The following is a 23214-nucleotide window of genomic DNA, read 5'->3' as shown; positions in this document are numbered from 1 at the left end:
CAGAGAGAGAGAGATCTGGAAGCTGGCCTGGAGAGGGTTGAGAAAGAGAAGGGGAAGGCAGAGAGATGTGTCGCAGACAAGTGAGGACTCTTTCCAGAAACCTGAAAAGGAGGGAAGCAGGGAGGAGGAACACACAGGAAAGAGGGCCTTCTTTTTTAAGGTGAGAGAGACCCGAAGGAAATCACGTATGTGAGAGGAGGATCCAGGAAGAAGTGAGAAAAGAAGAAAGAAAGTCCCTGAGAAGGTGGGACAAGATGGCGTCCAGAGTCTGGGAGAAAAGTGACCTTGAATGGGAGAGGCACAAAGAGGACAGTGAGGAGGGAAGCCGGGGTGGATGGGGATCCCACCAAGCTGGGAGACCGGAGGCTGGGAAGTCCAGAGTTCCTGACTGCTGACGACCTTTGTTTTCCCGCGGGATGGGAAGACTTCTGCTTAGAACAGGGGCGGGGATGTCATGCAGAGCTGCAGACCATGGCAGATAGGTTGTGAGAAGAACAATGGCCAGGGACAGGACACAGGGGTGGCAAGCAGCATCACCACCGTCTCAGCTGGAGCGTCCCTCTTCATGGGGGGCTCCCTGGCACTGCACTGGCTGGAGGCAGAGATAGTGGGGGAGGGCACGAGGGAGCTGTCAGGGGGGGAAGACAGCATCTGGAACCTGGGGCTCTGTGTGACTTTGCTGACTGATTTGGACTGGCTGAATGAATGAACCAATGAATCAGTGAGAGGTAGTTCAGTACGACGGTGATGCAAGACCCGTCTGGTTCAAAACACTACCCTTCCACTTAACTACTACTCGTCATCTGGCTGTGCAGGGCTGTTGACATGGCCGGCTGAGGTACTTCGTGGAAACCGCGCAGCCCAGGGCCTGGTGTGTGGAGGGGCTCAGTAAACCGCAACTCTTATCATTCTCATGGGCCATGCCAGGAGGGGAGCTGACAGATGAAGGATTCTAAGTGGGAGGGTGATGCGGTCAGGCTTCTTTCCTAGGAAGACCCCAGAAGCAGCCAGAGCTGGGTGTGAGTTCAGCTCTGCCACTTAGCCAGTTGTGTGAGCTTGAGCAAGCAACTCATTCTCCCTGTGCCTCAGTTTGCCAATCCCCCAAATGGGGATTGTGACAGAACTGATCTAATAGGGTCATTGTGAGAATTCCAAGAACGAAGGAATTCCAAGAAGGCTGGCAAAATGAAGAGGTTTGTACATGCCAGCTATGATGAGGACGCTGGAAGGAGGAGGGAGAAACAGAGGAAGAGGAGGAGGGGGACGAGGAGGAGGGAGATAGGCAGGAAGAGGGGGAAGAGGAGACAGCAGAGAGAATACTGATTATGAGGCACAGTAACCACGAGGTCGTAGATGACAGCGGCGAAAGGAGCAGAGGGCAGGGGCGGCATGAACCCCAATCCCTGAGCACTTTTTATCTGAGGAGGAGCAACGGTTAGGATGCGGCCGTGGGGATGAGCATAGAGGCCTCCTGGCCCTCCCAGGGGAGAAGAGGAATGAGCCGTGTCCACTAGAAGTGCTGCAAAGGAAACGGTGTCCCAGGAGAGCTTGTCTCCGAGGCCTGGGGAGCAGTTGGTGGGGGTGGGGAGGGGGGTGGGGGGAGACACCCAGATGCTGACTCAGAAGAAGCCTCGTCACACAGGAAGAGGCCACAGTGTGTGCCGGCCTCAGCGCCCTTGCCAGGTACCCTGCACCGAATCTCCCCTGTGGTGAGGCGATATGCATCCTGAGCTCCTAAGGCTCTGCGTCCCTCCCCGGCCTGGAACAGAGCAAGAGGTTTAGGTACAGATGGACATTCAGGCCCCACCTTGGGCCTGGTCCAATAAGGCCTCATATACAGGGACTTGGTGTTCCTGTTTGCCCTGGTGACTTCCTGGACTATTAGCCCAGCCTGCTGTCTCTCCCAGGAGGAGCCCCCTCCTCTAGGCCTGGCCTCTGACCCCTGCTTGAGGTCACCTCCTAGGTCAGACCCTACAGACAATCCTTCGTTCCCTAGTGCCACCGGACTGTTCTAACAGCACTAATACTAATACTAATACTAATACTAATACTAATACTAGTAAATAGCATTAATCGTTGTCACAGACAGCACATACTAAGTGTCAAGCACCATGCCAGGTGCTTCTGTATTTCTCCTGGTTTATCTTCTGAAACAATCCTGAACAACGGGTAGTATTACTCCTGTTTAGGGGACAAGACTAAATCTAAGGGGCTGGGTAATTTGCCTAAGCTAACCCAGCCAACAAGTGACAGAGTCTAAATTTAAACCAAGTCTGTATGACTCCAAGGCCTGATCTGTGGTCCCTTCTTAAACTATGTTGTCTTCCTAAATTCTGGGGCCCGGTTGGCTTGTGCCACGAATGCAGGGGCTCTGGCTGGCCTCAGGCCGCTCCCTCCTTCCGCAAGGCCTGAGCTACCACTGGGAGGTCAGGCCTGTGTGAGGCTATCCAGGGGCCAACCCAGCCCGTCTTCTCCTGTCCCCCTGCTGGGCTGGAACCACACCCACCCCAGCTCAGGCCAGGTCTCAGGGCCTCGAGGAACTAATAACCAGTCAGAGAACCAGCAGCAATGAGGCCAGCCTCCCAGTTGAGGGTGAGGTGGGAGAAGGAGGAGGAGGCAGCCAAGGGGACTAAGAGGGCAGCTCCCTTCTGGGTCACCAGGCATCTTGGGGTATGGGGAGGGGAGGCTGGTGGAGGAAGGAGGAACGGGGCCTGAGTGGCTGTGTGGGAAGCTCTGCCTCTCATGTGTCCTGTCTCTCCAGGCCCCAGGGACAATGGAGGGAGCGTCTCCAGCCTTCAGCAAACATCAGGAAGAGAACGCTCAGCTATAGGACCTACCATTAGAGGTGGCTGCGTCATAACTCTGGTTTCAGGACTGTCATCCCCACTAGACTGTCAGAGACTTTGCGTCAGGAATGCGCAACACCTTAGTGACAACCGGCAAGCTGAGTGAGCGCATGGAGAGATGGAGTGAGATGTGTCTCCGAGGATTTCACGAGAGCCGGGGGCTGCCCTGTCCCACCACAGACTTCTACACACCTCTACCTCCATACCCCGGTTCCTCCTCCCTCCCTTTGACCTCAGTCCCTACTCAACAGTCCCCTGGTGCTCACACATGGCCGGCTGAGAACTCCTCCAAGCTTGCCACCTAGCTCAGGACTCCCGCGGCCCGGGAGACAACGAGCCTCTGGGTAACTTTGGAGTCATCTGTGCAGCTGTCCTGTGAGGCAGGGAACCAAATGGCCACAAATGGTGACAAGAAGAGCCCTCATAAGGATGAAGAAAGTATGGCTTGCTGGCCTTAGCACAGGCTGTCTTTTGGGTTGCCCCATCTTCCTTTCCCATCTTTCCTCTTTCCAGATCCCATTAGGGCTCCTGGGTACCAGAAAGTGATGCCCAGTTGAGCAGCTGTTCACATACAAGTGGAAGGCAGCAGCCAAGAACCAGGCCTAACACCTGCTCCAGCCCCATCCAGCCAGGCCTCGGCTCCCAAACACAGAGCTGCCTCCTTCCTGCCAGAATTCTACAGGTGAGGCTCCAGGCAGGTGTAGAGAGCTCCCCAGTAGCCCAACACTGCAAGGTTGGAAACCTCGCTGTAGCCGGACAAGCCTATGATTGGCACCAGAGAGGAAGGGCCTGAAGAAGCAGCCTCCCCAACATTTGCCTGGGTCTCAGATGCCGGAGAAGTGAAGGAGAGCAGGGGATGTGAAGGCATCAGCCCTGGGCTTGGGGTAGGGAAGGGTTCTAAAGGAGGGGCTTCCCCTGTCGCCAAGAAGGGCTAGGGGTGGGGAGGCCATGGGCACCGCTGGCTCTCCTCTGGCAGCTCACTCTGAAGGCCCAAGTTATCCTTGACTTGGGAGCCAGGGAAGGCTTGTGGAATTGCAAAGGACTCCTCCCGGTCCCTTCTCTCACCCCTATCAACCCTGGGAATGAGTACTCACTAACACAAGGCTGGTCCTACATCCCCGGGCATGGGTAGGCCAGGACACGGACATCCACATGGGTGAGCGTGTGCCTGAGCACAGCTCCTAATTCCTCATCCCAACTGTTCCAGTGCCTTCGGTCAGCCTGCAGCCAGCGGGGAGTGCCTCAGGGTCTTCCTGGGAATAGTGAGGCCCTCCTGTCTACTCCCTGAGCGGCCGGAGCACCGCGAGTCTCCCGACACTAGCTGACTTTCCTTTTCTGCCTTCTTTCCTTACTTCCTAGGATGAGGTATAAGGGCCTTGAACGAATTGACCGTGGTGTTCTCGGAAGGAACATGTGAGAACATCCACCCCCCCGGCCTGCCTGTTCGGTCCCGGTCTGCTGGACAGGAAGCACGATCTAGTGTTTGAGCCAACTCCACTCGTTTATGACGACCTGGCATTGAGGGGTTTTAGAAAAGCCAATAGGACGAGGGCCCTCCTGCCCTTTAGGAGCGCCTCTGACAGGTGTCTATGTGCAGGGGAGAGGGTGCGCTGGGAGGGGGTGGGCAGGTGGGCAAGAGGCCAGGGTGAGAAAACAGCCCTCAGGTTCTCTGGACTTCACCAAGGCAAACGCGATTCCCTCCCATTTCCCCGGAGAAGCGCCTACCTGCGATCCCCCTTCTGTTGCCTTCAAGGCAGAGAGAAGAACAGGCCCTGAGGACACTAGTTTTCAGGCCACGGTTCTAAAAACAGAGGGGCGCTCCCTCAGCCCCCATTCTCTCCCTGGTTTGCATGGGCAGTGGGCCTTCCAGCAGCTGGAGCGGGCTGAAGCCAACTCCCTTCCTCCCCTTTGGGAAGCCAAGTTGGACTCCGTGGAGCCTGGCTGCCTCGTTCGGCTTGGCTCTGGTGGTGGGGGGCGGTTCCCCTTCCCCACTGTCCCACCTACCTGAATTTCTGGACCTGACTTCTGTCTTCTCTCTCGCTTGCTACCTACTTGACACTGCCTGCACTTGGCATTGCTTGGGAAAGGGCTGTGGAGTTAAACCAAATTGCATTGAGACCTCCATAGGCAGGTTACGTTGCTCCCATCCCCGAACTCGCCTCTAAACCTCCAGAAAGAACAACGAGCTTCTTACTGTAGGCGGAGGCCATCTGTCTTCATTCTCCTCTGGTAAGAGTCTCGGGTATTGGAAGACAAATGGCCTGAACTCTGCAATACCCGTCCCCTGGGGTGGCTGGTGACAGCTGGTTGAGGGGAGAGGGGGAATGGGCTCGGACACGTTGGCAGGTATCCCCGTGAGCCCAGAGCTGAGAAAAAGAGAACTCAGGAGGGGGGACTCGGTGGGTGGTCCACCAAGGAGCAGTCACCCTACTCGGCCACACAATCTCCCTAGAGCAATGGATGGGCCCAGGCCCTTGCTCGCCTAGAACAATGAGGACAGAATCTGATCGTTGCCGGACTGCAACCAGACTCAGTGGCAGTTGGGGAGCCAGCTGTAGGTCAGGAGTAAAAGTACAAAGTGGCGGGAGGCCAGGACTTATGGGCTTGGAAACTGGCCTCTGCAGGCACATTGAGGGGTCTACGATCCCTGCAGAATGGCCCCAGGGTCCAGATTTTCCTACCCTGGCTGGGAAGGAGTGTGGATCCACATGGGAGTCAGAGAGGCCTTGCAGAGGGTAAGGGGCTTGGAGAGGCCACTACAGGGTCAGGGCAGGGGAGTGTGAAGGTTAGGAGTGATGCTGAGGCTAGCCAAAGAAAAGCTTTCCTTCCAGGGGGCCCTAAGGCCAGGGAAAGGCCTGCAGGGGCTACTAGGGAGGGGCTCAGGGTCTGGCTCGAGAAGGCTGAAAAAGAACACGCAGTCTGGGCATCTGGGCGGGTGGCAGGTATGAGGCACAGCAGCTCCAGGAGCCCAGACCAGTGCCCCTCAGCATCCCCTGGCCTCTCTGTCCCTTGGTTGAGTTTGGGTGTCTTTCACCTTTGGGTCATTAATGCTTCTTTTGAAAGGTTCCTACTTGTTCTTTGCTGGGTTTGGCGGGGGAGAAGGGGAACGGGCTGACCTGGAAGCCGGGCAAGGCCAGGGCGAGAGGGGAAGGAGCTGGTGCACGGGGAGCTCACCACTCTCTCCTTGTAGACGATGTACTTCAACCACTTGAAGTCCTGCCACTTGAAGCCAGCGAGGACAAATAGAGAGTCGCGTTCATACTGCTCAGGCCGCTGCATGGCGCCCTCGGGGTAGGTGATGCGCAGAGTGGTTTTGCTGCCCACGTCCTTCTCAAAGCCTTTCACTGGTGCGGAGTTCAGTCTACAGAGAGCAGGCCCAGTCAGAGCCTGCCTTGGGCTCACTGCGTGTAGCCTGCGGGCTTGTGTTCGGGGAGGCACTAGGACCCCAGAGTTCCCCAGGTCATCTGCAGCCACCTAGCTTTCCAGAGCCCTCCACACCAGGGTTCTTCTCTAGGCTTCTGCTGACCTCCAGCCCAACTGGCCAGATGGACGGACGGTTCTCAGTGGACTTGGGGATGAGGGTTGGGGCCAGGACATGCAGATGCCTGAGGCACTGCTTTGGGAAGCTCACCTGACCACAATGTCATAGTCATCGATTCGGGACCCCAGAGACTTGTTGGCAAGGACACCCCCGTTGCCCACGATGATGCAGCGACGGCAGCTGAGGCTGAGGGGACAGAGGCAGAGACCTCTGGAGAGCTGTCCTCCAGGGCTCCTTCTCCCCACCCCTCTGGCCCCTGACCTCACGCCTTTGGCCAGGTGGGCGATGGGCTTCCGGCAGCATTCTGAGGCCAAAGCCATACTGTAAGCAGCTGGGCCACTTGGGACTCTGACATCCCTAGTCCCAGATACTCTCTAGGAGAGCATGGCTGTGCAAGGGGCAAGGGCACTAGCTCACTGTGGTGAGGAAGGAGCCTCTGGTAGGATGGCATTCTGGGCTAAACGTTCCCCGAGGGTTAGTGGAGTTCGAGAGAATGGCAAAGTGGGCTGAGTTTGAAGGCTGTGCCAGAGAAGCAAGCAGAGAGGACAGGCCTGGAGGCTCCAGGACCCAAGGCTGGGCTTATATTCAGCTCAGAAGCCTCCATGCTCCATGGCCACCAGAAAGCCCTAAGCATCTTGCTCCTCCTGCCTGGGGCCTCCCCGCTCCAGGCTCTGTTGGCTTCAGAGCGGTCACTGCCTCCTGCATTTAAGCCCTGGGCCCCTCACCTGCCTCGACCACCCCGTCCCTCAGTCCCAGTGCTCGGCTAATCTCAGCCTGGTGTCTTCCATCCTTACCCTCAGACTTCTGCCAGCTGAGGACTGAAACAGATCGCCAAGCGCTCACAGCCCGGGGGGTGCAGGCCAGCTGGATGGCCCCCCTTATCTTATGTGCTCACCACCCCCACGTGTGCGCTCTATGCGCGTCTGTGGACATGCTGGAGCATCTGCTCACATCCAGCCAGGGCTAGAGGGGCCTCGATATCTCTGCGCATGCCAGGCAGCCGAGGGGCAGGGGGCTGGGTAGCAAGTGGCTCACCTGTCCAAGGCAGGGGTCAGGCGGTACTCTTTGGTGACGGACAAGATGGCTTTGATCAGATTGTCTGTGGACAGAGGAGGGGGGTTACCGTCAGAGGGTCCCTGGCATACCCGTGCAGCATCAGTGGACGATGCTCCTGTGGGAGGCGCATGCTCCTGCACCAGGTGGAGGCGGATGTGAGGGTGGGAGAGGGAGCTCTGGGCACAGGGCAGGGGTAGGCCACTGGCTTAGCTTTCTCCCCGCGGAAGGGGACAGAGGCAGGGGAACAGGCAGGCACATTCGGCTCTGCCTGGAGCCAGTCTCTCCCAGGGCTCCCCAGCCCCTCCTGGGAGGTCTCCTCTGGCTTTCAGAGGCTCTGCAGTCAAGCCCCAAGATCTGGATCCCCAGGCCCAGGACCTGTCCCAAGACAGAGACCACGCTGTGCCTGGAGGCCACCAACAAAGAACTCGAGTGGGCTCTCCCAGCTCCCAACTCAGACCCCCTTGCCTCACTCTCTGATCCTGTCTTCCCCTTGTTTCCCCTGCCAACACTGTGGATCTCCAGTCTTGGTCATGCCAACCTGTGTCTGCCTCCTTCCATCTCCAACCCCTGAGGTCTGGCATCTGTCCACCGGCACTCCACTCAGGAGGCCCTCAGCAAGGGCCCAGGACCTGTGTCCTCAGATCCCGTGAGCACCCCTCAGACCTCATTCTTCCTGGCCTCTCTCTGGCTTTGGTGATGGGAACTGCTCTCCTTTCAAACTCTGCCATAATGAGAACATTATAACATAACATAATGATATTGGCTTTGGAGCCAAAGCCTGGCTGTGTGCCGATAAGTCACTTCCTTTCTTCACGCTTTAGTTCCTCATCTTTCAAATGAAGATGGCAATTCCAATGCTGCAGAGTCGTGAGGAAGATGAAAAGATAATGTACATGGAGATCTGGAGATACAGTAAAGAGATCAGTGCAGCCATAGCGGAGAGCATCTTAAGAACATGAAGCAAAGATGTAGATTTGCACAGACTAAGATCGCTCAACTCTCTTCCTAGGAAGACAGCATCTGAACCCTCACATTTGTTTCAGGCTCGTACAAGGTTCACTGCAGACCTGTTTGTAATAGCCAAATGTTGGACGCCAACTAAATGTTCGCCAAAGGAAGACAGATTAAATGTGGTACACGGAATACTACACAGAGATAAAAACAAATAAAGAAGTGACCTTGGGCTATGTGTACTCATACAGATAAACCTGAAAAGCAGAAGCAAAAAAATTAATTTGAAACACACACACACACACACACACACACACACACACACACACACACACACTATTATCTGTAAAATGTAAAAACATGCAAAAACAATACCATATTTTCAATGGATATATAAATATGTTGCAGAAATAGATACACAGGCATTGCAACAGTAACACCAAAACCAGACTAATGGTCTCCTGGAGAAGGAGGGGAATGGAACAGGAAGGGCTACACAGAGCTTTAATTGTATCTCATGTTTTATTCCTTAAGCTGGGTGCACAGTGCAGGGGTGCTCACTGTACTAGTCTTCATTCTTTTTTATATGCCTGAAGTATTCCATGTAAAACAAGAATGTGTCCCAACTTAAAAATAACAACCCCATTATTTTCTTAAGAGACGGGGCGGACGACACCGTCAGATGCAGACAAGAGGTCAAGTTAGGGACTGAAACGGGCCCTCTGGATTTCACAGGGGGCACTGAGCAGTGTCACTGGCAGGGAGGAGGGGAAGGGAGTGCTCAGGACTAAATGGTGAGAAAGAGGAGGCAGCAGGCACAGTGAGTCTTCCCCGGAGCTGAAGGAGAATGATTAAGGAACAGACCTTTAAGGAGAGTTCTAGACTCAGTGCCTTCAGGTCTACCTTCTGGAGGACTTCAGGGAAGGCCAGAGAACCCCTCCATTTCACCTCGAAGGAAAAGTATATTGCTACTCATTGGCCAAAGTCAAGGCTATGGCTTGGGTTTCTGTCTCCTAGGAGGGGACTATTAGCAGAAAGGGTATAAATGAGCAGGGGCTCTCTTCTTGCTGGCCAACAGGCTGCGTACCAGCCTTTCCAGGCCTTCCTAGCTTAGCAGGATTGGAGATTGAGCAAGAATTTAGGAGAAGAGGAGGCTGCTTAGCTACCCATACCAAGTAAAAATGAGTTCTTCACACAGTTCAGTCCTACCCATTAGATTTATCCCTGGGGATCTGAGGCCAAAACTCCCGTTCTACAGAGTTCTTTTGCCGGTCCCTGTTTTCTTTTCAGGGAGGGATGGACTGACTGAGGGGAGGATTCTGTTATTTTTTAGTCCCCTGGCCAAATGATATCACTCACGCCTTCAATAGTGATTTTATTGAATTCTGACCACAACCTAATATAAGGGTATTATTTTCTCCATCTAACTGATGAAGAAACTAAAGCACAGACAAGTTAAGCAACCTGTCGAAGGTGATAGCTGGCAAAAAAAAGTAGCACTGAGATCTGATCCTTCAATGTCTGACCCTAAGCCCAAACTCTGCCATGCCACGGAACAGTGCAGCCACTTGACAGGGCAACAGAACTGTTCAACTGTCAGGGGCGGGAAAGTCTTAAGTCAGGAGGAAGCTACATGGGTAAGGTCCCTCAGGCAATGGAAGGGGACAGTTCTGAGGGCAGAGGGGACAGATGAGCCTTGGACAGGGCATGAAAGGACTGGAGGGGAGACCACGGTAATAAGGAGGGGATGATGGAGGTGGCTGGGGTCTTTGTGGGGGATGCCCTCCATCTTCTCAGGATCTCCCCCTTGCGTATCTGATCCTCTGGCATGGATGTCCCTGGCATCCTGTCCTGTGATCTCACTGTGTTTTCCTTGTCAGAGCCCTTACCATCCTAACCTCTAAATATCTGTGTCTCCACTAGACTGAAGCTTTTTTAAGAGCAGGACTATATTGTCTACTCCACTTCTATCTGCCTAGCCCTGGTCAAGTGGTGGGCTCTGAGTGAACTGCTGTCCATTGAAGTTGGAAGACAGAAAGGAAGGGGAAGCGGGAAGGAGAGGTGGATCCCTAGCATGGGGACTTCTGAGAGTACAGCCCTGTCCCAAGTGCAGGGAGGCAGGCTGAGGGATCTCACGTTAATATAGAGTGGGCCAGGGCTCCCAACGTACCTTGACCTTTGATCCCAAAAGGCGGCACAAATTCCCGAATCCTAGCCCACTTGCGGAAAGAGTCGTCCAGGAACATGGGTGCTGGCTTGGAGAACCTGGAATACAATAGGGCTGCTGAGGATCCCCAAAGGCCAGAAGCGGGAGTGCTGGCTGGCTCTTTGGCACGTCTGTCTGGGTAGTGGATCTGCCGGAAGCACCTTCTCGCTCCAGCACGCCCTCCCTGCCCCCAGTTAGTGGGGAGCTGCTGTGCGGCATCTGACACAGCTTGTCCAGTGGAGTCTGAGTTTGAAGGGGCATGTCTGACCAGGCCCTACGCAGCCGGCTGCAGGGGTGGAGAGGCAGGACTACTCGGCCCAGATGGAGATGCCGCGCGGCAAGCTCTCTGGCAAGCGCCCCAGGCATGCTTCCACACAGTCCCTGCAGTCTGGAAACATGGAGGTGACTCGCTGACCAGGTGAGCGGAAAGAGACCCAAAGACAGATAGTGCACGGAGACTGAAATTTGCAGAGGATTCTGGGAGATGGACCACCCAGGGTGAAGAGGAAGGAGAATTTGTGGTGAGGGGGAGAAAAGCCACAGGAGGCCTGACGTTTGGGAGAGAAGAGAAAACCTGCAGCATCCTGTGGCTGGGAGGCAGGCTGCGGGAGGCCTCCCACAGGTGGAAGGAGCCCAAAGTGCTTCAGGAGGTAGGGGAGGGGCATGGGCACAAGGGGAGGGAGTAATTTTGGCCTGAAGGAAAGATGGGAGGGGAAGGGGGAGAGAAGGAAGGGCCAGATGATGCTCAGCTGAGAAGGGAAAAGAAAGTTTCACTCACCAGCGTTCAGGCTTTGGGAGGTGAGGACAAAGTCAGTAGAGATGGAGATGGCAGTGAGGGGAGAGCAAAGGGAGAAACCAGGCTCTTGAGGGATGCAGGGAACCTAGCACCCAGTTCTGAGACCTTTCTTGGGGCACCTGGCGGCTCAGAAGACAGCCAGTTCCCAGTCATCCCCTGTGTGTTGATTCTCGCTGTGGGGACTGCTTGGGGCCTTGCTGGCCAAGAATGAGAGGGTGGAGGCCTAGGCCTTGGCTCCATCCCTGTGTTTCCAACTCAACCTGAATCAGCCCCAGAAAACCTGATGACCAGAAGAGAAGCCCTCCAAGCCCAGGAGGGAGAACTTAGCCACTGAACGTCCTCCAACTCAAGCAAACCTTTCTCACTTCCATCCTCACTGGCCATCATGATCACCCTACCCAGGAGGAATAATACCAGTGACTACCTGGAAGCCTAATATTACCAGAGATTTTGAAGTGAACTTGAGAGAGGCAGAAAACTCGACATCCTGCCCACTCCACCCCCTCATTACTCCTGGCTAGGAAGAAGTCATCAACCCTTGATGGCACAGAAAGGCCATTCCCTGCAGAGCGGCTTCCCTTCTGCACACAGGGGTCAGGCATGTTTCTCATACCTGGTAGATCGAATCGAAGTACATTAATACATCTGATGTTCTCCCAGAGGCACTGAAGGTCCTGGCCACAGCCTATGTGGAACAGCAAAGGGAACGAGGTCCCTGGATAAGCCCGCACCAAGAACCTCTCCTCTTGTGTCAGGACTGAGCTTATAAAACGTTTGCAAAGTTTCTCAGTCGGGCTTGGACAGGATTTTATGTGCTTCCCAATATGTACTGGATGTCATATGCTAATAAAATCTCTTGAGATCTTGCCAAACGTTCTCAACATCTTTTTCTCCTTTTCCCTATCTTATTCTGCTGATTAGAAAGTTCATTATGTTAATTTTTACTTTTTAAAAAACCTTAGTTTTGGTGTGGCTTGTAATGAGTGTCAGTTTTGGGGGGAAAAAAATACTGATGGGTGCACATGCAAACATGAATAAATCAAAAATACCCATAATCCTAAAATACAAAGGCAACTGACCTTTCAGTATATGTCTGTACCGAACTCTGTAGACTCCTTTTTCACTTTATAATAATGAAAACTTCGCCCTGCAAATGGATGAAACTTTCTCCCAATACACAGACTGGATCAAACCACAAAAACAATAATAAGCTGCTGGTAACCTGACCCAAGTTGACTCCAACAGTCAAACGTACACAGATACACAAGTGAAAATATGACCCAAGAAAGCATCAGTTCCAGTATTACTGTTACAGCCTGAAGGTCTGTGTTCCCTCAAATTCTTATGTTGAAATTTCATCCCCAGGGTGATGGTGCTCGGAGGTGGGGGGCCTTTGGGAGGTACTCGGACATGAGGGAAGAGCCTTCATGAGTGGGATTGGTGCCCTTCTAAGAAGAGGCCAGGGAACTGACTAGCTCTCTTTCCACCATCTGTGGATACAAGGAGAAGCCAGCCATCGGAACCTGAGCATGGCTCTCACCAAAACCCGACCCTGCTGGCACTGTGATCTCAGACTTCAGCCTCCGGAATGGTGAGAAACACAATTCTGTTGTCGAGAAGCCACCCGGCTTATGGTAGTCTGTTAAAGCAGCTAGCGCTGACGAAGGCTATAAGTAATCAACAAAAATAATTCACGGGAGAGATCCTGGCAAAAAGCATGACATGGGTCTGATAAGCGTTTCTTAAAAATCTTTGCCGCTAGTGTAGAACCCATTTATTTCTTATTTTTATTATCTGCTCCTCCCTGTTCTTTTATGGGGTCTTTGTGTTTTAGCTGTGCATTTTGTAGCCCCCCTTTATTCCTTGACAGACGGAGCCAACCTCCTCAAACATTTCTTTCTGCTAGCTGGGTACGCCTTTGTGCAAAGGGTGCTCTTTTTTCCTGTGGATATATTTTAAAAACTCTTTATTATGGGAGATTTAAAATATGCATAAAAGTTGAAAAACAAGGGGCGCTTGGGTGGCTCAGTGGGTTAAAGCCTCTGCCTTTGGCTCAGGTTATGATCTCAGGGTCCTGGGATTGAGCCTGCTTCGTCCTCTCTCTCTGCCTGCTTGTGATCTCTCTCTGTCAAATAAATAAATAAAATCTTAAAAAAGAAAAAAAGTTGAAAAACAAAACAGTGAACCTTCATGGACTTGTTACCCTGATCCCAGCAATGATCATCCGGGGTCAGTTTTGTTTCTCTTAGACGCCTTCCACTCTCTTTCTATATTATTTTGGAAACTCACAGAAATCATGCCATTTTATCCATAAAATACTTCAGCATTAATTTCTAAAAGGTAAGGCCACCTTAAAAACCATAACCACGGGTGCCTGGGTGGCTCAGTGGGTTAAAGCCTCTGCCTTCGGCTCAGGTCATGGTCCCAGAGTCCTGGGATCGAGGCCCGCATCGGGCTCTCTGCTCAGCAGGGAGCCTGCTTCCTCCTCTCTCTTTGACTGCCTCTCTGCCTACTTGTGATCTATCTCTCTGTCAAATAAATAAATAAAATCTTAAAAAAAAAAAAACAAAAAACCATAACCACACCTAAACAACTCCTCTTAAAGCCATTATCAATCTGAAACACTATAACTTCTTAAGAGCAATAAATAGTTTCAGATTTCTCCTATTATCTCATGAATGTTTGCTGTTGTTGCTTATTTTAATAGTTATTTGGGTCAGAATGAAAGCACAGTCCACACATTCAATTGGGCTGGTCTCTAGTCTCTTTTAAATCCATAGGTTTCCTCCTCTCTCTTCTTCTCCCTTTGGCCTTTTCATCTTGGCTCCTGAATCCTTCTGACACAGCCCAGGAATCTTAGAAACCGCCCCTGCTGTCCAGTACATAAAGATGTCCCAGGTTCATCTTGTACATCTCCTGCTTCTACCTGGAGTCAGTCATCTCCCAAGGAGTCCTGGTTCCTTTTCCTTGGAAATGGTATTCAGAGACCACCATCTCGATGGCTAGGGTGCTCACGTTGCTATGGTTAGCCGTTTTCCCCACGCCTTTCCAGGAAGACAAAGCAGGAGATAATTTTTTAAAGAAAAAATACATCATGCATTTATACTAGCATCCCCAATCCGAATTCAGGATGACAAGATTTCTACTTTCTTTCTCTTGTGTCACAGCTTCACTGAGATATAATTCACATATATAAATGTTATCTATGTAAGCTTCCTTTATTTTATATTTGTATCTCTTTTCAATTCAGTAGACATTCTTGTTTATAGTGGTATTAACACAATTGCTTGTTTGCTTTATCTTAACACTGTACACACATATAGGTACGTGTAGAAAATATAATAGTTTCATTATAACATTACTAACACTATCATTGCTAAAAACAATTTAAAGTTTCTTTATAGTTGCTTCTGCCTTCAGTTATATGCTACTAGAGAAATACAGACAAATGACTTTGCTTCTGCCACTTGAAAAAATTCTGCTGGCTTTAATCAATGATACATAGTTCATTTGTTTCATTTTGCTTTTGCTTTTTACGGGTTGCTTATACTTTATCTTAATTTAATTTTGTTTTATGATGATATAAAACTTTATACAATGCCAAAACTAAACTCATAAAACAAGATATATTTAAAGGCATCTAGTTGAATGGTTCTCTCTGTGTCTAACTCCTGCTGCTTCTATTCCCATATAGTATTTCTTTTTTATTATTAAATTCATTTTATTTTTATTTTATTCAGATTAGTATCATTCCTATAATGAATTCATTTTTGTTTTATCCTTCGTTATTTTTTTGATGTGAGCAAATACATAATACTTATGTGTGTGTGCAGAGTATATATTGCTAGTCCCTTCTTTGTTAAATAGAAAGATAGCATATTTAAATATATGGTTTTGCCTACTGAGTTTTGTTTGCCACCTACAATATATTGCAGTGATCACTCCACAGCAGTATACAGAACTATACACTTGACAGTATTACTCAGTCCCCTGGGCTGTTGCGGTCTTTTATAAAGTAGCCTCTACCAAGGCAGTTACAATGAACAACTTCATATATATGTCTTTTCTCTTTGGCAATATATCTTTGGAATGGATTCCTTGAAGTGGATGGATTGGGTCAAAGGGAAAAGGCATCTGAGTAATTTTCCTCCATATTGCAAATGGCCCTCCATGGGGATTGCACCATCACAGGACCCACCAGCGATGTTTGAGAACATGCTGTAAAATATTTCAGTTCTGCCAGTCTGATGGGAGAGAGACGCTATCTGTGTTGTTTTTATTTGTATTTCTTTTATTGTAAGTGAAACTGCACATTGGTATATACCTAAAAGGGTCATTTGCACTTCTTTTTTCTGTTACCTTTGTTCCTATCTTCTGCCCATTTTTCTACAGGTTATAAGTCTTTTTCTTCTTTTCTCCCAGCTTTTTTTTTTTTTTAATTTTTAAAAGATTTTATTTATTTATTTGACAGAGAAAGATCACAAGTAGGCAGAGAGGCAGGCAGAGAGAGAGGAGGAAGCAGGCTCCCCGCTGAGCAGAGAGCCCGATGCGGGACCCAAACTCAGGACCCCGAGATCACGACCGGAGCCGAAGGCAGAGGCCTTAACCCACTGAGCCACCCAGGCGCCCTTCTCCCAGCTTTTTGAACGTATAACTGACATCTAAGTTACGCTGCTATGCAAGACGTCTGGCGTGTTGATCGGATGTGCTTCTATAATGCGTTTTGATCACCACCACAGCGCTAGTTAACAATCTTCTCTTTTTTTTGAAGCTCTGCGTATATTAAATACATAAACCTTCTGAGAAACAATTACAAATATTTCTCCTAGTTTATTCATTTAATATTTACTTGGCAGTGCTCGCTTCGGCAGCACATATACTAATATTTACTTGGCATATGGTGTTTTCTTTTTTTCTCCCCCCCCCCATTTTTGGCAATAGATTTTTTCTAAAAACATAGTCAAACTTACCAACCTTTTAACCTTATTATTTCTGGATTCTGAGTCTTAGAAAAGTTCTCGTCATTCCCAGGTTACATCTCTTTTCTGGCTAGAATCCCACCCATTTCTTACTTCCTTCCTGCCAGGACTCCGTACCCCTAGTTCCACCGTCTTTCTGTCCCACCCATTGGGTAAAACCTACTCAGAGATTAATCTAATCCTACAACTTTTGTATTCTTTATACTTTAAGTGCTGCTAGAACACACATACTCTGTCTCTCTCTCTCTCTCTCTCTCTCTCTCACACGCACACTAACATGAACTGATGCCACTATAAATTCATGGGTTTGAACTTTAGTTGGACCCTCAACTTTGCTGAGTAGCTATTTCAAACCTTCTCCAAGCTTCACAAACGCTCTGTCCTTTCCAACTTTCTCCAAGCAGATTACCTCTTCTCACACTTCATGATCCAAACCAGGACGTTCAGAGAGGAACTCATTCTGGTTCTCCCTTCCTTAGAAATCCCTCCCCAACCCCGCACACCGCGCAGGCCCACCCAAGTGGATCTCTCCAGCACGCTATGGTTCCTTTTACTGTTTGTTTGCCCCCAAGCATAGATCAAGCTCAGGTCTCTCTTATGTGAAAACAAACACACAAACCCACTCAACAAATTTTCCTGGTCATGTACCCCTTCAGTTACCCATCTCGCTCTCTATCCTTTTGTGGCAAAACCTCTAGAAACAGCAACGGATACGCCGTCTAATGTCCCTCAATCTAATGTCATTGGGACTCACTCTTTGGAGACTAATGTTACATTCCACCGACGATGCCCTATTTGTAGCTCCCTGAACATGCCAGCCAGCACGTGCTTACACGGGCAGTGTCGTTGCCTGAAATGTAGCTCCCCACCAAAGGCTCACACTCTAACCCCTGATCCACTTCTGACTCTCTCTGCTGGGAAAATCCCTTCTTACTCTTTCAGTTCAAATGCTGTTTCCTCTGCACCGGCTTCCCCCATTCCCCCAGGTAGGCTCGTCCTCTTCCTTTAGTGTTTCTTTCCACTGTACTTTGCTTAGCCCCCGTGAAGTGGCTCAGGGCCCACAGAGGCTTTGGAATCAGAGCCGGGGGCCATAAACAACAGGAAATGGGGTGGGGTGATGGTAGCAGTGATGTCTGTGTGTGTGTTTGTGTTAGTTCTGCAGGTGGCCTGGGCAGAGCCTCATGCTACACCTGGAAGAGAACCAGGGGCTTCTGTCCGGGGAGCAGTGTGCCAGTCTGGGGGCCCAGCCCGGGGCGGAGGTGGCCTTCGAGGTGGGGATCGACTGGTCAGACTGGCCGGGGGTGTGGGACGCCTGACCTGCATGCCCTGGCCTGGGGGGGTAGTAGGGGAGGGTGGGGCGGGCTCCAGCAGACGGGCCCCAGCCTGCCAGCCCAGGGCTCCAGCACGCGAGGCAGCTCTAGGATCAGGTTTCAGTAGGGTGTGTGAGTGCGTGAGAAGGCCGTGGGGAAGGAGGAGAGGGAAGTTGCACTGGAACCTGTCCCTCTTTTCTCCTGAGATCCTAAACCTCAGGAGGGCACATGATGAGGGCGTGTGTGACCCCTCTACCTCTCACAGCAAGGCTGTGACCCAAGGGCCCACAGGTTGCCCTGTCCACAGACTCTGACCAGCTAGGAAGGGCAACCCAGGACCCTCTGAAGATATCTTTCAGCTCATTTCCTGCCCAGTGGTGTGACTGAGGTGCTGTGTAGAAGGAGAATGTCCCCAGCAACCTAAACCACTACTGAGGGCCCAGCACTTCAGCCTGTATCCTGGGACCAGCAGGAGAGGGGACAAGGTCTTATCAGGGGTGGGGAGTGGTTATCTGTGGCCACCAGCCGACCCAGGGTACAGTCTTCCTCCTGGTTCCCACCAACACAATGGAAAAAGTGCCTCCAGATGTGGGTTTGCTGGAGCAGGGCAAAACATCCCTTCAGCTCTCCACCTGGGCCTGGTTAGCCTTCTAGCTACTCACCACAGTAATAAGTGTGAATAGCTCAAGCACCTAGGGGTCAAAGGGAAGGCAGAGCCCAGTAATGGGTCCTGAGGACCAGGGGTCATAACACATCAGTCTGTTAGGTTCAGCCACAGGCCTTGGCACCCCGCAAGTGAGACTGTCATCCAGAAGGGTGAAAGCAAAACCCCACAGACCCATCATCCTCGACCTTGTTCTGGGAAGTGGTGAGCTGGACAAAGCAGAGGGACAGGGGTTTTCTAGAATTTTCCTTGGTTTTGTTGGGGTTCTTGTTGCGCAGCAGCCTCCCCATAAGTGGTATACATCCCTCAAGGCAAGACGAGCATTTCCCAAATGCCCTGTCAAACCGATGCGTGCCTGCATATTTCCCTTGCTGACCACCTGAGTGGGTCCTCTGAGAAAGCAGCAGAGCAGGGGGACAAAGGACGATAAATCTGTAGGGCAGGTGGACATACGCCCAGCGAGAAGTGGTGCAGAGGGAGAGGAGACAAACAGCGGGTAGCAACCAGCAAGCCCGGTTCCAAGTATCAGCTCGAAGCTCCGACCTCCGTATCCCACGTGGGACAAGGCAGAGTGAAGAAAGTGGCCCCGTCCAACAGCTACTTGCCTCCTAGCTGCCAGCTCCTTGTGCCAAGGGCTGGTGGGGGACCTCAAGGAAAATTAGCCCTGGTCCTTCCCTTCAGGAGGAAACAGCGGACACTGGTAAACAGATGATCATAAAATACATATGCACATTGTGTGTTCTGTAATAGGGAGGGGCACAAAGGTCTTAGACCAATTCAGGGGACCAGGAGAATCTTCGTGAAGGAGATGACAACAAAATGAGCTGAGCCTTGAAAGACAACCCGACCACAGTAAGTAGCTCAACAAAGGGCACCTGATCCAAGTGGCATGAATCAAATTCTTCTCTGAGGTCAAATATGTGGACACTGGGGGATAAAGGAGTCTTTCTTTCTCTCTGAGATAGTCAGTTGTCATGACCATGTAAGGCAAGAAGAGGGCATGCACAGGGGAGCCTGGATGGCTCAGTCAGTTAAGTGGCTGCCTTCGGCTTAGGTTGTGATCCCGGGGTCCTGGGATCGAGCCCCGCATTGGGCTCCCGCTCAGTGGGGAGTCTGCTTCCCCTTCTCCCCTTCTCCCTACTCATGTGAGTGCTCGTGCGCGCGCGCTCCCTCTCTCTCTCTCTCTCTCTCTCTCTCTCGCAGGGGCATGTGCGCACACATGCTCTCATATAAATAGATAAAATCTTCAAAATGCTTAAAAAAAAAAACAAAACCAGCGAACAGGGCTTGTACAAACTGCATCCCATAGACCAGCTGCCTGTTTCTCTAAAGTTTTATTAAACCACAGCCATGCTCATTCAGTTACCTAGTGTCTACAGCTGCTTCCATGCTCTAACAGCAGAGTCAAGCAGTTGTGGCAATAGTTGATGGCCTGCAAAACTAAAATATCTACAAACTGGACTTTAAGAAAAAATTGGCTGATCCTGGGCCTCGAGCTGCTGGAGCCATCTCCGTGGCTACATGGAGGAAAGAGTCCACAGAACAGGCAAACCGAGACAGACACAGAGCCAAAACACTGGGAGAGAGACACTGCTTGGGTCCTATAATCAGGTGGGCCTGAAGATAGTCCAGCTCCTGCACTTAGGTTACATAAACCAGGACATTTTCTCCGTGCTTGAATTAGTTTGATACTGGTTTCTACCAGCAGCAACTGCTAACTAGGAGAAACACTTTAAGCTGTTTAGTCCCTGTGACCTGACTCCCGTCTACGTTCTTCTCCCTTTCCCAAAGCGCCAGCCATTCCCAACTATTTAGAGTTTCTACCACCTGCCAGACTCTTTAATGCCTCCCTGATTTTATACCCGCTACTCCCTTTGCCTGCAATTCTCTTCCCTTTCTCATTCACAGGCTCCTCTTCAACTGGACTCCAGCATCTCTACCTTCTAAAAGTGAGAGTCTTCCCTGAGCCACAGAGGGCTGATGGAGGCCCTTCTGGTCTCCACCGTTCTCTGTGTGCTCTGTCCTCACGGCACTCACTGCATGCTGGTGTCATCGCCTGGTTCCCCGCCAGACTGTGGGGTACCCGGAGCACATGGCCGAGCACATGGCCGAGCACGCGGCAGGTGTTCGGCAAATGCCTGCCGGCCAGAAGCAGAGGAACAGCTCAGGGGGCAGACCCCACAGTGTAGATCCTGCTGGGCCAGTCCAGGCCAGATTTCTGCTCCACTGCGGAGGTCTGGGGGCTGCTTTCTTGGGGATCCTCACGGACGCTTGGATCTCTCTGTTCCAGAGGGTCAGGCTTCCAGCGAGGTCTCTGCTGTTTCACAGCAAACCCTTCCTGAGACTGAAATTCTGCCAGCTACTGCCCCTCAGCCTGTTTAGGGACTGCGGCCACAGACAGCCTGGAGCCACACGCATGACATGTATGACAGGCAGGGAGGCCTATGCTGAAGGAGGAGAGAAAAGGCTGAGCCAGGGGCCCTCGAGGGGGCAGCGTCCGGGCTCCTGCTGACAGGGCTCCCACTGACTGTGCTGACAGCCTGTGCCTAGTGCGGATGAAGGAGGGAGGGGAGGGGCTCAGACTTCCTCCTGAGGGGAAGGAGACATGGGGAGACGAAGGGGAGAGCTGTGAGCTGAGAAGCTGCTGAGAGGCAAGCACTCCTCCCTCTGTGAGAGCATGGGTGATGGCCAGACTGCCTGCAAGGGACACCTAAGCCAGAGTTCAAGGGCATGGTCCCATGTGTCCTTGGTGCCCACCATCCCTCTCGCCAACATGTGATAAGCCCCAGCTTATCCCAGCCCCTGCGCTAGTCACTGGGAACATGAAAACAGCTCGGAGTCCCTACCTTTGTGGATAATGGGTAAAGTAGCCAAGTGCAGAGAGAGACGCTGTGAAATATCTGATAAAGGCCAGGATCCTCACTGCGGTAATGACGGCAGTTTACAGGTAGAGCCTTTCCTGTGTTCTTGGCACTGCCCCACGTGCTCTGTGCACCTGACCACATTACACCCTCACAACAACCCATGGATTGGCACTACTTGCGCCCATATTTTCACGGATCACACTGCCTTCGGAAACACAGGAAAGGCACCGGCCTCTTTGAGAAGCAGAGGTCAGAGAAGTCAGAGATGGAGAGAGGACGGAGCCAGACTGCAGGGGGTCAAGGAGGGAGAGAAGTACGAAAGTGCTCAGGAGAGCTCAATTTCTACAGAAACTTGGTGGTGAAGAGAGGACGGAACGCAGTTGGTGGCTGCAGGGTCAAGGCGAGGAGCAGACAACGAGCGTGTCTGTATTTGGGCTGGAAGGATTCAAACAGAAGTGGGGACAAGAAATGGGGCAGGGGGACAGGGGAATGAGGCCCCAGGAGGGAAGGGGACAGGAGGCAGAGTAGGAGCGGAGGGACACAGAGGCAGGATATCTTCTCCCAGGAGATTGGGTGAGAGGGATATGAAGATGGCTCCTGAGTGAATGCTCACGAGACAGAATCTCTTCTCTGGGAAATATCTGGGCCTGGGGATTTGGGGGACTGTGGGCGTGAGGTAGAGACTTCAGTAACTGACGAATGGTGAAGGTGTGGAACAGTTACCGTGATAGGTCCGCCAGGGACACGGAGTGCTGAGCAGTGCTGAGCACTCAACAGAGGCAGGAGACCACGGGAGACCCGTGGGGCCAGTGCGTGTGTTGTTTTGTGTTCTCTACCAGCAGCTAAAGCGGCGCGGAGGCAGAGAAGTGGCCGGATGAACTCAATCACGGGCATTGCTGTCTCAGGTTCGTTGGCAGAACAGGAACATAATGGAACTCAGAGAAGTGAGGAGAGCACCGGTGATGCCTAGGACCATGGAGCTGGGGCAGTTTTGGCTTTGATGGTGAGGAAGGCCAGGCCAGGCCAGGCCAATGCAGCTGACCAAGAAAAACCCAAGAGTCCCCGTTTTCCATTCTAGCACCACTGACCCAGGGTCAGCATACTCTACAAAGGGGAACGCCGATTTTACAAACAAACCTCTATCTTGCCGACTGGACGGTCTCCCTCAGAGTCAGTCTTGACTCATCTCTTTCTCTTGGCTGCCTCTCATCCAGTAGATCAGCAAATCCTGTTAATCTCTGAACATCCTAGAAATCTATCCACTCATCTCCCTCTCCACAGCTTCCACCCAGGGCTAAACCATCACCTCTTGACTACGGCAATGGTCGGCGACCAGCTTCCACTCCTGCCCCTCCATCTGTTCTCTAGAAAGGCCAGAACGATACAACTCAGTTACCAATAATACCACACCATTCCTCTGCTTTAGACCTTCCCAGAGCTTTCTGGATAAAACCAAACCACAGGTAGCAACGCCAAACCCTCACCTACGTCTCATGAGATTTTAGGCCTTTTCCCTACTCGCCCTACTACATTACACTGGCCTCTGTCCAAACTCTTGGACACAACACACTTTTCTGTGTCTGGAATTTTCTAGAACACTCCAGATCTTCATTTTCATTCAGATCCACTCATAGGCCACCTCCTCAGAGAGGTCTCCTTTGATTCCTCTGCCTTAAGGGGGCTCCTCCTCTTGCCACTATCATTCAGCTTGATTTTCTTCTTTCTTTCATAGCACTGTATAAAATTACCTTGTTATTTGCTTATTCTCTCCCGTGTGTACCAGTTTATGATAATACGGAGAGTACAAGATCTACAGGATTAGGGATCCACCTGTTTTGTTCACTACCATATCTCCTAGCATCGAGCAGTGTGCCTGGCACGGTGGGTGCTAAACAAGCACGTGCAAAGTGAGGTCAGAGGTCTGGCTCCCACCAAACCGACAAAAGCACCTGCGTCTGCCCCACCACCTCCTCCGTCCTTCGTGGTAAAGCTGAGGTAGTG

At 51.5% G+C, this 23214-nt stretch overlaps 1 protein-coding gene across 2 annotated transcripts in view; it reads right to left on the bottom strand.

The window, feature by feature from the left end:
• Positions 1-23214, bottom strand: part of LOC111142879 (ST3 beta-galactoside alpha-2,3-sialyltransferase 3) — a 187856-nt gene that overhangs the window by 16690 nt on the left and 147952 nt on the right. For both annotated transcript variants that reach the window (XM_022496273.1, XM_022496272.1), the window contains exons 5-8: positions 10565-10659; positions 7423-7486; positions 6478-6573; positions 6021-6207 (exon numbers count right to left, since the gene is read on the bottom strand). In XM_022496273.1, coding sequence (XP_022351981.1) covers positions 6021-6207; positions 6478-6573; positions 7423-7486; positions 10565-10659 — 442 coding nt within the window. The remainder of the gene's footprint in view (positions 1-6020; positions 6208-6477; positions 6574-7422; positions 7487-10564; positions 10660-23214) is intronic.

Source organism: Enhydra lutris, unplaced genomic scaffold (assembly GCF_002288905.1).
Source record: "Enhydra lutris kenyoni isolate GAN:26980312 unplaced genomic scaffold, ASM228890v2 scaffoldscaffold9, whole genome shotgun sequence".
Classification (NCBI taxonomy): Eukaryota; Metazoa; Chordata; class Mammalia; order Carnivora; family Mustelidae; genus Enhydra; species Enhydra lutris.
The sequence above is the reverse complement of the archived record's forward strand: the minus strand, read 5'-3'. Positions and strand labels throughout refer to the sequence as shown.